Source organism: Manis pentadactyla, chromosome 8 (genome assembly GCF_030020395.1).
Source record: "Manis pentadactyla isolate mManPen7 chromosome 8, mManPen7.hap1, whole genome shotgun sequence".
In the NCBI taxonomy this organism is placed as follows: Eukaryota; Metazoa; Chordata; class Mammalia; order Pholidota; family Manidae; genus Manis; species Manis pentadactyla.
Window position 1 is genome coordinate 5,322,191 of NC_080026.1, and position 13,856 is coordinate 5,336,046.

Sequence of the window (13,856 nt, forward strand, 5' to 3'; positions counted from 1 at the left end):
AGGAGCTCCACTCTCCCAGACTGCTCACGTGGAGGGCAAGCTCCCAGGGATGCACAGCTTGGCGGCCAGCCACGTCGGGGCTGGGGCAGCAGAAGCCCCAAGACAGAGCCCAGCAGGGAGGAGGCGGCAAGGGAAGCCCACCCTCTGCTCCCACTGTCCCGCGGGCACGGCGCTGGCCAAGCCCACCTGGAGGCCCGCAGGCAAGGGTACCCCAGGGGGTGTGCAGAGGGTGGCCCTGTGCAGTCTAGGGGAAAAGGGATCCGGGGTGGGAACAGACAGAGAACAGAGTCTCCCCAAAAACAGCACCCGTCCTGACACCCACAGGGCCTGGGGCAGTCAGGACTCTGCTTGATTGTTTCAGTGTATTTTCTACCACAATCCCACCCACGTAGGGTCATGATTTCCTCCTCACAGTAAGTGAAACCGAGGCAGAGAGGCACAAACTGTCAAAGGCTAGTCACAGGTGGACGTGGTGGCTTCACCCGGACGCTGTCCGCGGGCAGGAGGCAGAGGGAAAGTGGTCCTGCTGGTGCTCACAAGGCATCCTGGTGGTGGGACGTGAGCCAGGCCTGCCTCTGCCCGCAGGGTCCCAGGCCCCAGCAGAGGAAATGACCTGGGAAGCCCGGGAAGCGACCGGAAGTGGAAGAGTCGTGGGCAGGTCCTAAGCAGGGGCCACTGGGCAGTGGCCTGAGGTCAGCCCCGGACCACCAGCTCTCCTGGGTGAGCCTCAGCTGTAAGACAGCCAGGATGAATGGAGGGGGCGCGTGAGAACTCCGGGCACCGACAAAGGCCACTTCCTCCCATGTGTCCCTGTCCCCCGCAGGGGGCGTGGCCGCCTCTGAGCCAGGCCACAGGTACGAGGGTCTCCGGAGGTAACCCAAGGCTGACGTTAGGGGTCTCTCCCAAGATTGTTTAGCAGCTTGGAGGAGTCTGGGCACAGTGGCCTCACAGGACAGCAACAGGCCGGGAGCCAGATGGCGCCGTACACCTGCCACTCTGGCAGTCCCGTGACCTTGAGCCAAACACAGCCCTCTGTGCCTCAGTTGCCTCAATATAAGATGTGGTGCCATAAGCAAGACTTTCCAAAAGTGACACAGGGGCTCCTTCCAGGTTGCCGGAACAGTGAGCCAGGTGGGACCGGGTGCCCCCGATCCCAGGGGGAGGGGATTAGGTACGCTCTGCTTCCTGCCAGACCGCCGCCTCTGGGTGCTGGGGGGCCGGTGTTCCAGGCAGCTCCGATAAGCAGCTGGCCCCACAGCCCGACTGAACGTGTCTGCTCACACCCACCGGGGAAGCCGCTCTCACACTTGTCCTAAAGGAGGCGTTTCACCAGGGCAGGGCCCCCTCTGCAGGGACACCGAGGCACCCCGGCCGTGGCCCCTGCCCCCGTGGGAGGGCGGGAGGATCAAGAAACCGTGCCTTCTCTTCTTATCCTCCGTGACCGTCCCCAGAAAGGCATACACTGTGAAACTGGCCCCAACCGAGGCACGCGGCCTGTGAGGTGGGGACAGAGTGTACTGAGCTGAGCACGACGACGGACACGGCTGGTCCTCCCAGCAGGGGCTGGGCTCAGTCAGTCCGTCAACGAACACTCGCGCAGCATCTACGGGATGCCAGACCTACCTAAGGCAGGTGACAGGGCAGGGCGCCGAACAGGCCAACCGTCGGCCTTTTCTGGATTCTAGCGAGGTGGGACAGGCAATAAATGGACAGATTAAGCATATTAAATCGTTCTAAGATCTAGGGGAAACATACAGCAGTGAACACGGGCACGGGGAGGGTGCAGATGTCAACACCCACCTGCCACCAGGGCTTCCTGGGGACTCACTGTGGGGAAACAATATTCTGGGGAGCCCCACCTCTGCCACTGTCCAGAGCCCCGCACTCCACAGCTCCAGACGACGGAGGAGGGAAAGCAGGACCTCGCCGCACACGGATGACACCAGGCAGTGCCGCTGTCAGAGAACTCCTCTAACTCGGTGGCAATGGAAGCGGCCTGATGCCCAGGCATCCCCTTCCTTTCTGTACGTCAGCCTCCTAAACAGCGTGGCTTTAGCAATCCAGTGATAAATGCCCCTGGGAAGCTTCTCCAACACACCCATAAAGTTGATTTACTATTTCAATTAATCTTGACTCTTCCTCTTTCACAATTTAGGTGGCTTCTTTTTAAGCAAGACATCTTTGGAAAGTAAATGGGCACAGGCATCAATATCGGTTAATTTATCTGTGTTTGCTGTAGATAATTCCATATCCCTGAAGTGTCTCGGCCCCTTTCCTGGCCAGCAGGAGGGTTCCCCCCAGCATACGGGGTGACAGCCCCTACCTGCCTGGCCAAGGAGGGCTCCCCCCAGCATACAGGGTGACAGCCCCTACCTGCCTGGCCAAGGAGGGCTCCCCCCAGCATACGGGGTGACAGCCCCTACCTGCCTGGCCAAGGAGGGCTCCCCCCAGCATACGGGGTGACAGCCCCTACCTGCCTGGCCAAGGAGGGCTCCCCCCAGCATACGGGGTGACAGCCCCTACCTGCCTGGCCAAGGAGGGCTCCCCCCAGCATACGGGGTGACAGCCCCTACCTGCCTGGCCAAGGAGGGCTCCCCCCAGCATACGGGGTGACAGCCCCTACCTGCCTGGCCAAGGAGGGCATCCCTCATGTGCCTTGTTGACTTTGGGATGCCATAATTTCAGAGGCCCAGGTAAAAGAGAATGAGGCAGAAAACAGGCATCTCCCCCAGAGAAGGGAGCTGGACAGCCAGGACGCGGGGCCTGGGGACGGCTGGGAGTCTTAGGGAAGGGGCAGGCGGCAGGCAGCCAGCAGCTGTGCCCCGTATGGTCAGCCCAGCAGGCATGAAGGTTCACGTCGCCAACAGAGATAAACCAAGCTTGGCTCCGGGACTCGGTGTTCTTGAGGAAAAGCATAGACGTCCTGACTTTACCCACTTTCTAGATCCTGGGGTACAACCTAAGGCAGGGTATTTCCATGTAGGTTAATGAAGTCCTGCTACCAGTTTGCAGCTTGCTTGGTGGGGAAAGCTGGGAGGAGGCTGCCGTGAGGTGGGGAACCCACCTGCCTGAGAGGCCTCCTGTGTGGGGTGCCTGAGGAGCAGGAGAAGATGCTCCCCCACTGGGCACCCAAGGGCACCAGGGCAGACAGAACGGGTGGACACAGACCCACCACCTTCCTGCCTCCCACGCCTACCCTCTCTGGCCGAAATTACCAGAGCAGCCCCCTGGCTCCCCTGCCCCAGGCCCAGCAGCTTCTGGGCCTTCCGTTCGGCCACCTCTCGTCCCTCCACACCCTGGTGGCTCTCACTGTCCCAGGACAAAGCCCTGCTCCCTCTCATGGCTTCAGTGGCTTCCTGACGGTGCCTCTCTCCCTTGTTCCCCTTCCCCGAGCCCAGCCGCACTCGGCAGTCATCAGGACAGCCCGGGCTTCCAGCCACCTGCAGGCAGGCCTCAGGCCGAGGAGATTCTCCCACCCCCCACGCCTGGCCAACCCACACCCACACTCAAGGTCGGGTCATGGTCATGCCATCTGCGGCCACCGTGCCCTGGGTCCACCTTCCCCCAGCCTCCTCCTTGACCTTGTGCTCCCCCTGGGTGTTTCGCGTGCCCTGGGCTCGCCTTCCAGACTCCTTGTCCTGCCCTGGAATCTGGTTATTCTCTTCCTGCACCACCAAACTGTGAGCTCCTTGGCCACATCTCCAGAGCCAGCCCAGCCAGGACCAGCCAGCACACCAGAGACACCTGTGAAGGACAGTCTGGACAGATGGATGGACAGACAGATAGAATGCTTAAAGGGACAGGCCCAGTTACTCACTTTCAGGAAACTAAGTCTCAGCGACCCCAAAAGTTGAAACATCATTTTATGTATTATATCAGGAAATATGAGCTATTCTGTAGGCTCTGCTATAGACTTGCTAGATGACCTCGGCAAAGCCCACTTCCCCCTATGAATTCCGTTTCCTCATATGAGCACGCTACGCTGATTTCCAGATGCTATAAGACGGTGGATGAAAATAACACAACCCTTGAATACAAAAATCAAGAAATACCAGATTAAGTATGACAATTTTTGAATGCATGCCCGAGCTCATAAGAAATAAAGGACAATCTTGACATACAAGAAACCAAAGAACTAAAATCTACACCCTGATGTCTATCAGCTGATGCTGTGAGTGCCCAAGTGGTGGGTTGGGAGGGGTCTGGACCCATTTAATTAGAAGCTTAAGTGGTCATTTCTACCCACAACCCATCAACGTGGAGATGTCACAATTTTTCTAAACTATAGAGTTTTGGCACATAAATAGAATTTCCTGAAATGAAACATAAACACCATAAACATAAACTCAGAATGGATTAAAGACATAAATACAAGACCTGAAACCATAAAAACTCCTATAAGAAAACATAGGCAGTAAACTTGGACATCAGCCTAAGCAATATTTTTCTGGATACAACTCCCCAGACAAGAGAAACAAAAGCAAAAATAAACAAGTGAGACTACATCAAATTAAAAATCTGCTGCACAGCAAAGGACACCATTAACAAAAGGTGACCTACTGAATGGGAGGAGATATTTGCAAATTTTCTATCCAATAAGGGGCTAACATCCAAAATACATGAAGAATTAATACAACTCAATACCCCAAAAACAAATAATCCAATTTAAAAGTGGGCAGAGGACCCAATAGACATTTTCCCAAACAAGACAAACAGAATGGTCAATAGACACATGAAAAGATGCTCCACATCGCTAGCCATCAGGGAAATGCAAATCAAAACCCCAGTGAGGTATCCCCTCACACCAGTCAGAAGGGTTATTATCAGCACGACAAGAAACAACAGTTGTTGGCAAGGATGTGGAGGAAAGGGACCTCCTAGACTGCTGGTGGGAATGTAAACTGCAGTCACTATGGAAAACAGTACAGAGGTTCCTCAAAAAATTAAACACAGAAATACCATATGATCCAGTAACTTCACTTCTGGGTATTTATCCAAAGAAAAGAAAAACGCTAATTTGAAAAGACATATGTACTTGTATGTTTATTGCATCATTATCTACAACAGCCAAGGTACAGAAGCAACCTAAGTGTCCATCAGTAGATAAATGGAAAAAGAAGAGATGGTACATATACACAATGGAATTATTATTCAGCCACAAAAAAAGAACAAAATCTTGCCATCTGCAACAACATGGATGGACCTAGAGGGTATTGGGTTAAGGGAACTAAGTCAGACAGAGAATGACAAATACCTTATGATTTCATTTATATGTACAATGTAAGAAAACAAAAACTCCAGAAACAGACTCATAAATGCAGAGAACAGACCAGTCAGTAATATAATATCTTTGTGTGGTGACAGGTGTAACTATGTGTATCATGGTGAGCATTTTGAAATGTATATAATTGTTGAACCACTATATCATACATATTGTAAACCTGGAACTAATATAATATTGTATACCAACTATACTTCAATAAAAAATAAAAATAGCCCTCCAAAAAGAAAAAAGATTGCACACAGAAGAAAACAGAAGGGGTGTGAGAACAAGGATGAGCAAAGCTGTTAATTGCAATACTCAACGTAGCCACTTCAAAAATAACTGAGGAATACACAGAAAAGTAAAAAAGAAGGGAATCAAAATGAACACTACAAAAAAGTCAATTGAATACAAAAAAGCAAAGCAATGGAGGAACCAAAAATATGTAAGACACAGAGGAAAGAAATAGGCAAATGGCAGAAGGAAATCCTTCATCAGCAGTGGTCCCTTCACAGGTTAGAAGAGCGGACTCACCCATCAGGAGGTAGCCTGGTCACCCCTAGGGCACAGTGCTGGCCCTTCCCTCCCAGGGGGAAGCATGCAGGCGAGCAGACAGACACCGGGCACTGCGGCGACTGCGCCCGCACGCGAGTGGTCCTCATGGAGGGGCCCCAAGGAGATCTCAGCAACAGCTTCTTCAAACTTCCTGGGGGGCTTCAAAGTCCTCTCGGGCTTGTCTCTGGCAGCTCCCTTAGAGAGGTTGGCAGGAAGTAGAGACCTAAACAACTGAGGTCATTCTTTCAGGGCCTGCTGTCCCCCGACGCTGCAGTAGGCCCGCAGGCAGAGCAGGGAACGAGGCCATGCCCCTCGGTGAGCCACAGCCATGCCTGGATAGTACACACGGGGTGCATGTAAAGGGGGGGCCACGGGAGCAGCTGGGAGGGAAAAGCTCTCAGGAACTTCCCTGAGAAAGGGTGCTCAGAGGTGAAGGGTGAGACGCAGCTGATGGGTGCTGTAAGGAGCACAGGCTGGGAGCATGGAGGACGCTGAGGCAGGGACAGTGTCCATGGGGGACAGCATGCACAGTGAGGAGTGGTGGGGGACGCTGGGGCAGGGACAGTGTCCATGGGAGTAAGCATGAGCCATGGGGAGTGGTGGGGGATGCTGGGGCAGGGACAGTGTCCATGGGGGTCAGCATGCACAGTGGGGAGTGGTGGGGGACGCTGGGAGGACGCCTCCCTGCCCCAGCTGTATCGATGGGATGTGTGCAGGGGCCCGGCGGCCCTGTCCAGGCCTCACAGAGGGCCCAAAGCGGGAAGCCTGCAGAGCTTGTGGAGGGAGGGGCAGATGGCACTTGGCGGGGCTGGAGGCTGCCTCTGTCCCACCCCCTCACCACAGCACGCACACACTGGGGCTGCCCTGGCAGCCCCGTGCAGACACTGCCTGAGGCACCATCTGGGTGCCTAGACACCTCAGCCTGGGCAGTTAGGACAGGAGACACCCTCCACCTGACAGCAGCTCAGTGGGGACCTTCAGCAGGCCCCTGCCCTCCCAGGCCCTTGTCTGTCCCCTGCCTCAGCCCAGACATGCCAGGGGCACACAGGGGTGCTTTCAGAGACACGAGGCAGGTGACTCAGCCCAGCCAGGGCTCAGGGCCAAGGGGGTGGGGATGGGGCTCTGAGTGGGCGTCGGGCCCAGCGGTACCCAAGCACTTGCTTTTCTCCAGGGCTGTCTGGGCAGCCGGGGGAGACAGCAGGGAAGGACCCCCGTGAGGGGGTGACAGCAGGGGTATTCCTGGGGCTACCCTGACACCCAGTGGTGGCTCTCAGCACCAGCTGCCACGAGGAGGAAGTGCGGCCACCCTGAGAAGCTGGGGGGCGGGGGCGGGAGACAAGGACAAGGGAGTGCGAAACCAAGGATGAGGGATGGGGGGAGCAGGAGCCCAGGGGAGGCTGGCATCTGCTCTTGACCGGTGGGTCTGGACTTGACCTTGGAGTGCAGCCAACCCGAGGGCGGAGCTGCCAGCTCAGGAGGTCCGGGCTGAGCCCGAGAACCCACACTCCTAACGGTTTCCTAGGTGCCCCGAGCTCAGGGAGCACCCCCACTCAGAGAACCACGAGCTCAGGAAAGGGATGGACTGGAAGTGAAGGGGTGTCCACTCCCGGGGGCCTCCAGGGCTTTGTTATTACACCTGCTGCATGGAAGAGGCAGCTAAGGCTTGGAGAGGCCGTGCCATGCCCCCAAGGCGCTGGCCTGAAGTCCTCCCTCGACCCCTTCTGCCCGGAGCAGTCACACAGCCTGCTCCTGCCCCTGTCATCCCCAGCTGGGCGGGCACAGTGGCTCCTGAGAGCAGGGCTCAAGCCACCACGGGCACCCTGTCCAGAACATCTCCCCACAGGGGCCCAAGGCCTCTGCCCCCCGCTGTGCCCGGGACAGGCTCCGCATGCCCATGAGGTGCCCACCTGGCCTCACACAGCTGACCGACAGAGCCAGGCTCAGGAGCATCCCAGGCTCTTGCCCCCTGGAGGGTGACCCTGTGGGGGGCATGTCGTCTGGATGACAGGGCTGCCAGCCCCGCGAGGACCCCAGGGGGAGGCCTCTGACCTGACTCCCCACTGGCCAGGCAGAGAAGGGGCCAGAGTGCCAGGCGCAGCCAATGCCACACATGGCCTTGCACCGTGTCCTCCTCATGGCAGTGCAGAGCGGGAAGGCAGAGCAGCCTTCTAGGATGTCAGCAGGCATGGTGTCAACAGGCTGGGGGAAGCCAGGGCCAGGGGGGTGTCCCAGGCTGGACAGAGGTCTGTGAAAAGGGGGCCGGTGAACAGGCAGACTCCGGCTGTCCTAGACCCCCCAGGACTTTCTGGGCTGGAGTCCCAGGAATATGCTCTGCTCAGCAGCACCTGAGCACTGGAGTTGGGACCTTACTGTTCCTGAGCCGAAGCACACGGTGCCCCAGGGGAGGCAGGGGTGAGTCAGCCGAACACGGGCGAGAACGCGCACCTCACGGAAAACGCGGATGGTCAGCAGCAGCCATGGAATTTGCCACAATGCTCAGTGAACATCTGATGGGCTGAATGAACGTAACGTAGTAAAGAAGAGGATGAAATGACTATATTCCTTGCCGGAAACAGTGAATGTCCTCTAGGCCCAAAACTGCCCATCAGCTGGTCAGTGTAGAAAGAAATAATTGAAGGAAACAGCTGTGGCCAAATGACATTTCTGTTGTGTAAACCAACAATTTACACGTAATTTGCATACACCTGCTTTACTCATCAGTAATATTGTGGAAACCCTCATGTCCACTGAGTGTTGAGGATAGTAGCTACCTGTCATTACAGGCCATGGACTGTCAGCAGATGCGGCCGGGGTGGCTGCTGCCCGAGCTTAGACTACAGTCCCAGATCCCTGAATGCTAGCTCTCCCCGCTGGACTGTGAACACGAGTTCGAACACCTCTGCCAAGCTGAGGAGTGGATGTGTCTGAAGCATCTTTGTCTTCCAGCAAGATGCAGATGCTCCCACAGAGGACTCCAAGGCAACCAGGGGGAGCAGCTGGGTCCCTGAGTTGCTGCCTGGAGAAGTCTCCCCTCCCTGGCACCACAGCAGACCGGAACCTGAAGAGTAAAGCTTTCAACCCTCAGCTCCTGAGACCTGAGGGGGCTCACGCTGGCCGTCAGCCTCTGTTGCACACAGTGACAACGGACTCCTGCTGCCTGGCGGGTCTTGGTGTGATCCTGGAGGTGCGGACTAACCTAAGAGCATTAGACAGTTACGCTCCAGGGAACTCCATCACCCACGAGTCCACCAGTTCCACTTGGCCAGAGAACACAATGCCCTTTAGAGCCCACACTGGGGTGCATGACTTTCATACGCTACCCTTCCTTATAGTACTGTTAGCCAATGGCAAGTCAAAGGGCCTGGACAAACCACAGATGAATACAACGAATAGCAAGCTATGTGCTGATGTTAAGTGAAAACACACGAGGCGCAGGACAGCGGACACCAGCAGTCTTCTGAGTGTGAGCCAAGGACCGCTGGAGTACCTAAGAGCCTTTTCAGCGGTCTGCTAGGTCCTCCCTGCCCAGTTGCACAAGTACACGAGGCCGTGTTTCCTTCTATACCTCGCCAAGAAACAAGTCACAGAAGACTTGGGTGCAGAAGCAGAGAGAAGCCAGCTGTCCTCTCTTAAGCCAGATGTTACAGAAAATTTTCAAATGTAAAGATGATGCCTCACTGAGTTTTAAGAAGTATTTTATATAAATCATATATTTTAAAACATCACTATACAGTGGGTTTACCTTTTTTTTTTTTTAAGCTTTAAATTTCTCTATTTCCTAGTATGGTAAATAATAAAATATAACTCACACTTAAAAAGCTCTCTCTGGAGGCCTCAAAAGTTTAATAGTATAAAAGGATCCTGAAACCAAACAGTTTGGGTACCATTGGTGTGTTCTACGCTTTTATATGAAACAGGAAGAAAAATAATCTACCTTTGTACTAATTTATATATGCATCAAGAAACTCATGAAAGATAAATGAGCCAGTATCAGTGGTTAAGCAAAGAAAGAGTAGGAAATGGGCAGACGGAAGACTCTTTCCTGAACCTTCTTTTTATTTTGGAACTATGTATATGTATGAACAATGTAAAAATTAACTTAAAAAAAAAAATAAAAGCACAGAGGCATGACAGAGATGGGAATACAGTCAGGCTTCAAAGGGTGTGTGAACAGTGTCTACCCTGCCCACACCCACATCCAGAAATAACTGCCTCAATGCCAAATATTAGAGGCTCCGTCTCTAGAGAAATGAAACTATGAGACTCAGCTTTCTAGTATGAGACACCCTGTCTCGAACTATATAGGCAAGCACACATCACCATTTAACCAAAGTCTGCAATGGGTGAGATAAGCAGAAAAGCTAGTGCCGAGGAAGCCGAGGGAATTGAGAGGTAATTTAAGGTAATTTTAAAAAATAGGAAGCCAGGTACCCAAAGATACAGAAGTTGCTGGAGCTACACTGCCAAGTGGATCTGGCTGAGGAAGGCACTGCCAATTTTCCGATCATCTTTTAAGTATTATTACACATGCCACCTGTATGTTCCTGGGGAAACAATATTCTTCTATGCACACAGCAGAGGGAAAAAGAACTTTTTATGATCAGATATAAACCTATCTCACTACCTGTGTACTCCTGAGAAAAGTGCTTACACTTGGGCCCGTTTCATCCAGGGTACCTGGGGTACACCTGCCTTACAGTTACTGTAATAACTTATCGCTTCTGAAGTTTCAATACATTCCCAGGCACTTAGGAAATGCTCATAAGTGACAGTCTCATTGCCCACGCTGCAGCAGAAAAGCTCACAGTGTGTCACCACAAAATTCTACCTCTGGCAGATTGGTGGTTACCACAGGTAAGGGGATGGGGAGGTGAGAGAATGGATAAAGTTTTGGAGTTTTTTTGTTGCTTAAATAAATTGAATGTTTTTTTTAAAAAGTCACAATGAAACCTGCTTTTAAGGTTAACAATCATTTAATGTATTAACATTTTCATTTATAAACATACAATTTGCATATACAGGGAAAAATAGGTTCTGTGGACACAACAAAATATTAGAGACAGAAGCAGTCAGAGAAGAGATCAATTCTAGGGAAAAAAATGGAGCTGCATTCCATGTCTGCATCTACACAAACTTGGGAAGGAGAAAGAAAGATTACACAGGGTCACAACTAATGCAGAAAATGAGCTTGGGCCATTCTGTCCCGACTGCAGGAACCTCCCTTTAGGACCTCTGACCTCATATCCTGGTCTGGCCTGTTTCACAAATAATGGCCTGAAGCACAGCCATGGGTCTCTCCCTTCTCTGTACTATGCGAGACCCTAAAGCTAACTCAAGAAATTAAAAGAACAGAGCTAAAAAACAATCAGATCAGCACATATGCAATGTTGGTGGCCAACTTCTTCCAGGTATATTATTTAAAAGTACAAAAGGAAGTAAATGCTTAGTCAAACCTGAACAAATTCCGAAGTGAAGCAATCAAAAGGTTGGCACCGGCGGGAGTTGGGCCCAGGGAAATGAAGTATCTCAGCCCACTTTTATCCCTAGCCTGCATTTCACATCAAAACCAAGTCACTAGTGACAGTGAATTTCCAGGTTCAACTATGGTTTTCTGGGGACAGGGACATGTGTAGCCAAATCTCAGTCTATAGCTCATCCCTTTAGCCAGGGGGCTCATCCGTTCAGCCAGGGGAACACAGGGAGACTGTTTTCTTCAAGCACATTTCGATGACCTGACTCAATACTCTGGTTCTCATAACTCAAACTCAAAATTAATACCCCAAGGTACCATTAAAAACCATATTTTTTAAGTAAAGCAAACAGCCTCAATAATGATTAGCATATGAACAAAACCATTTTTATGATACAGGATATAAAACCTTTTATTAAAAGGAACCTTTTTAACTGTGAAAACCAGTGCTGCCATGCATATCTGGCAATTTCTTCTATGTCAAACATCCAAAGAGATGGCAGTCAAGTACACGTCCTTTCAGCTGGAAACACTTTCCAGGGTCACCAAGTCCACTAGAATTGGCCAGGAAAACACACCTGGGGTCACCACAAAGTTCATTTGGCATCTGGACTCATAGGAGGTTGATTTAAGTCTGCCTCAGAAATGGAGTCGGCAGACCAGTGAAACGAGTGTAGATAAAACCGGCCTCTGAGAATGACGAGCGCTGGTGCGCTAGGGGTGTATTTTATGTAAAAGAGAGCTACACGGAGTGTAGGGGCAGGGACCTTCGCTGAGCTGAACTGCCTTTGTAGAAGTACATTCCTTAAAGCATGCAACACAGAAAACTGGAATAATTAGGAACTTTACACATTCACATAAAGAAATATAAAGGAACAGAAATGCCAAACTGGGGGCTTTCTAGAGTTTCACCCATAGCTAGGGTTCAAAATTAAGTGGTTTAAGCTGGCCGATGACATCTGAGTCTGGAATAAAAACAAGGCTAGTGTCCTGGTCAGGTTGAGAGAAATCTTGTGCAGGTCACTCATGCCCTTAGGCCTAATTTTTGCCATCCATAACCTGAGTCTCCCCGACAGCCATGGTCCCAAGAGCCCCCACCAGGCCCCACTGGGGCTCCACACATCCCAGAGTTCAGGGGACAGTCCCTGTTCCCCAGTCCTACACAAAACAGAACACCTGCTCTTTAAAAGCCTTCAGAAGGACCAAGAGCATCCTGTGCACAGCGCAACCCCTGAGGCCGGCCACGGCGACCCTGGGACTGCGGCGCTCCTTCCAGTGTCCTCGCCATTCTTTTCATTTTACTTTCTCAACAAGTAGAAAATAAGCTGTAAGTAGGCTGATAATTGGCAACCAAAATACTCAAAGCAGACACTAAAAACATAATGTCTCTGAAAAAAGCAAATCTACCTCCACATATTTGTTTACAATTGTTTTATCTTCTTCACGATTTAAAAGATGAAGCCCTAACACTAGGAGGTTCAAGTCAACTCCTAATTGGGATGTTTTCCAAGGACATCTACCAAAAACAGAAAGTGAAATGGAGAAACCATGTTAAAAGGGAAGACTTGCCTTCCTCCCGGTCCCCCTGAGTAGTCAGCCTTGCTGGAAGCCTGCGGGCCTGAGGTTGCGGAGGAATCACATCACTGCCTTGGGAAAGTCCCCTGGCAGCTCACCAGCCGGCAGCTCCTGCAGTGACATGAGCCAGTTCTGGTCTGAGGTGTCTGGTCTGTCTGGCATTAAACGGAAAGAAGCTGCAGCTCTTTTCACCATAATCAGTCACTCATACATCACTGTACTGTTAATGTGACACTAAGATAAATTACTCCTTAAGCACTACTCCTGACTCTACAATGAAAATGCCTTTCAAAACAGGTATGTTCAAAGAAGGCATTCCAGAAGTTCCACAAGGAAGTTTCTGAAACAAGCCAGTGCCCCAGACAGCCCATGTTTTAGCTAAACAGCAGTCGGCAGCCTTCTCTGTGCTACTTACATGGGTGAGTTATGACTCTGATGTCACTACTTTGAAAAGAACTATTAAAACTATTATTAAAAACATTTATCACAAACAGAAGTGCCCTGCAAATAATATTATTGCACACAGGGTATCAGAAGCTATGCACATCCAGATTTCAAGGGCTTTAGAAGACCCAGAACAGAGACCCCAGGGCCATGCCTGTGGCTGCTCCGGCCAGCATGCCCAGCGCCAGATCACTGTCATTGTCTCGATACCGCTCACGAATGATGACTTGATTGGCAGGCTGCTGTCCATAAAGTCCTATAAAAAGAAGGAAAAAATAGTCCTCTGAGGAGCAGTTTGTGAAGACCAACATTCTCTCAAAGAGATGGCTCACTTGACTGGGAACCTTTCTGAGTAGGTGAGGTCCTTTCTCCATGTATGTGCGCCCCTCCTCCCACGGCCTTGTCTTCCTCTAGAGACAGGTGGGATGGTGGCAGTGAGTGCTACCCAGTGCCCGCACCACAGGCCAACGTGCTGCACTTGGCCTAGTGAGAACGCCTCCACCCAAGGTCGCACTAAGAGCAAATCAAGATGCTCAGCTTTCCAGTGTC

At 51.8% G+C, this 13,856-nt stretch overlaps 1 protein-coding gene across 4 annotated transcripts in view; it reads right to left on the reverse strand.

The window, feature by feature from the left end:
• Window positions 1-10,772: 10,772 nt before the first annotated feature.
• Window positions 10,773-13,856, reverse strand: part of PLEKHB2 (pleckstrin homology domain containing B2) — a 36,658-nt gene continuing 33,574 nt past the window's right edge. For all 4 annotated transcript variants that reach the window (XM_036883993.2, XM_036883991.2, XM_057505453.1 and 1 more), the window contains one exon: window positions 10,773-13,563. In XM_036883993.2, the coding sequence (XP_036739888.2) occupies window positions 13,427-13,563 (137 nt within the window). In that variant the 3' untranslated portion in view covers window positions 10,773-13,426. The remainder of the gene's footprint in view (window positions 13,564-13,856) is intronic.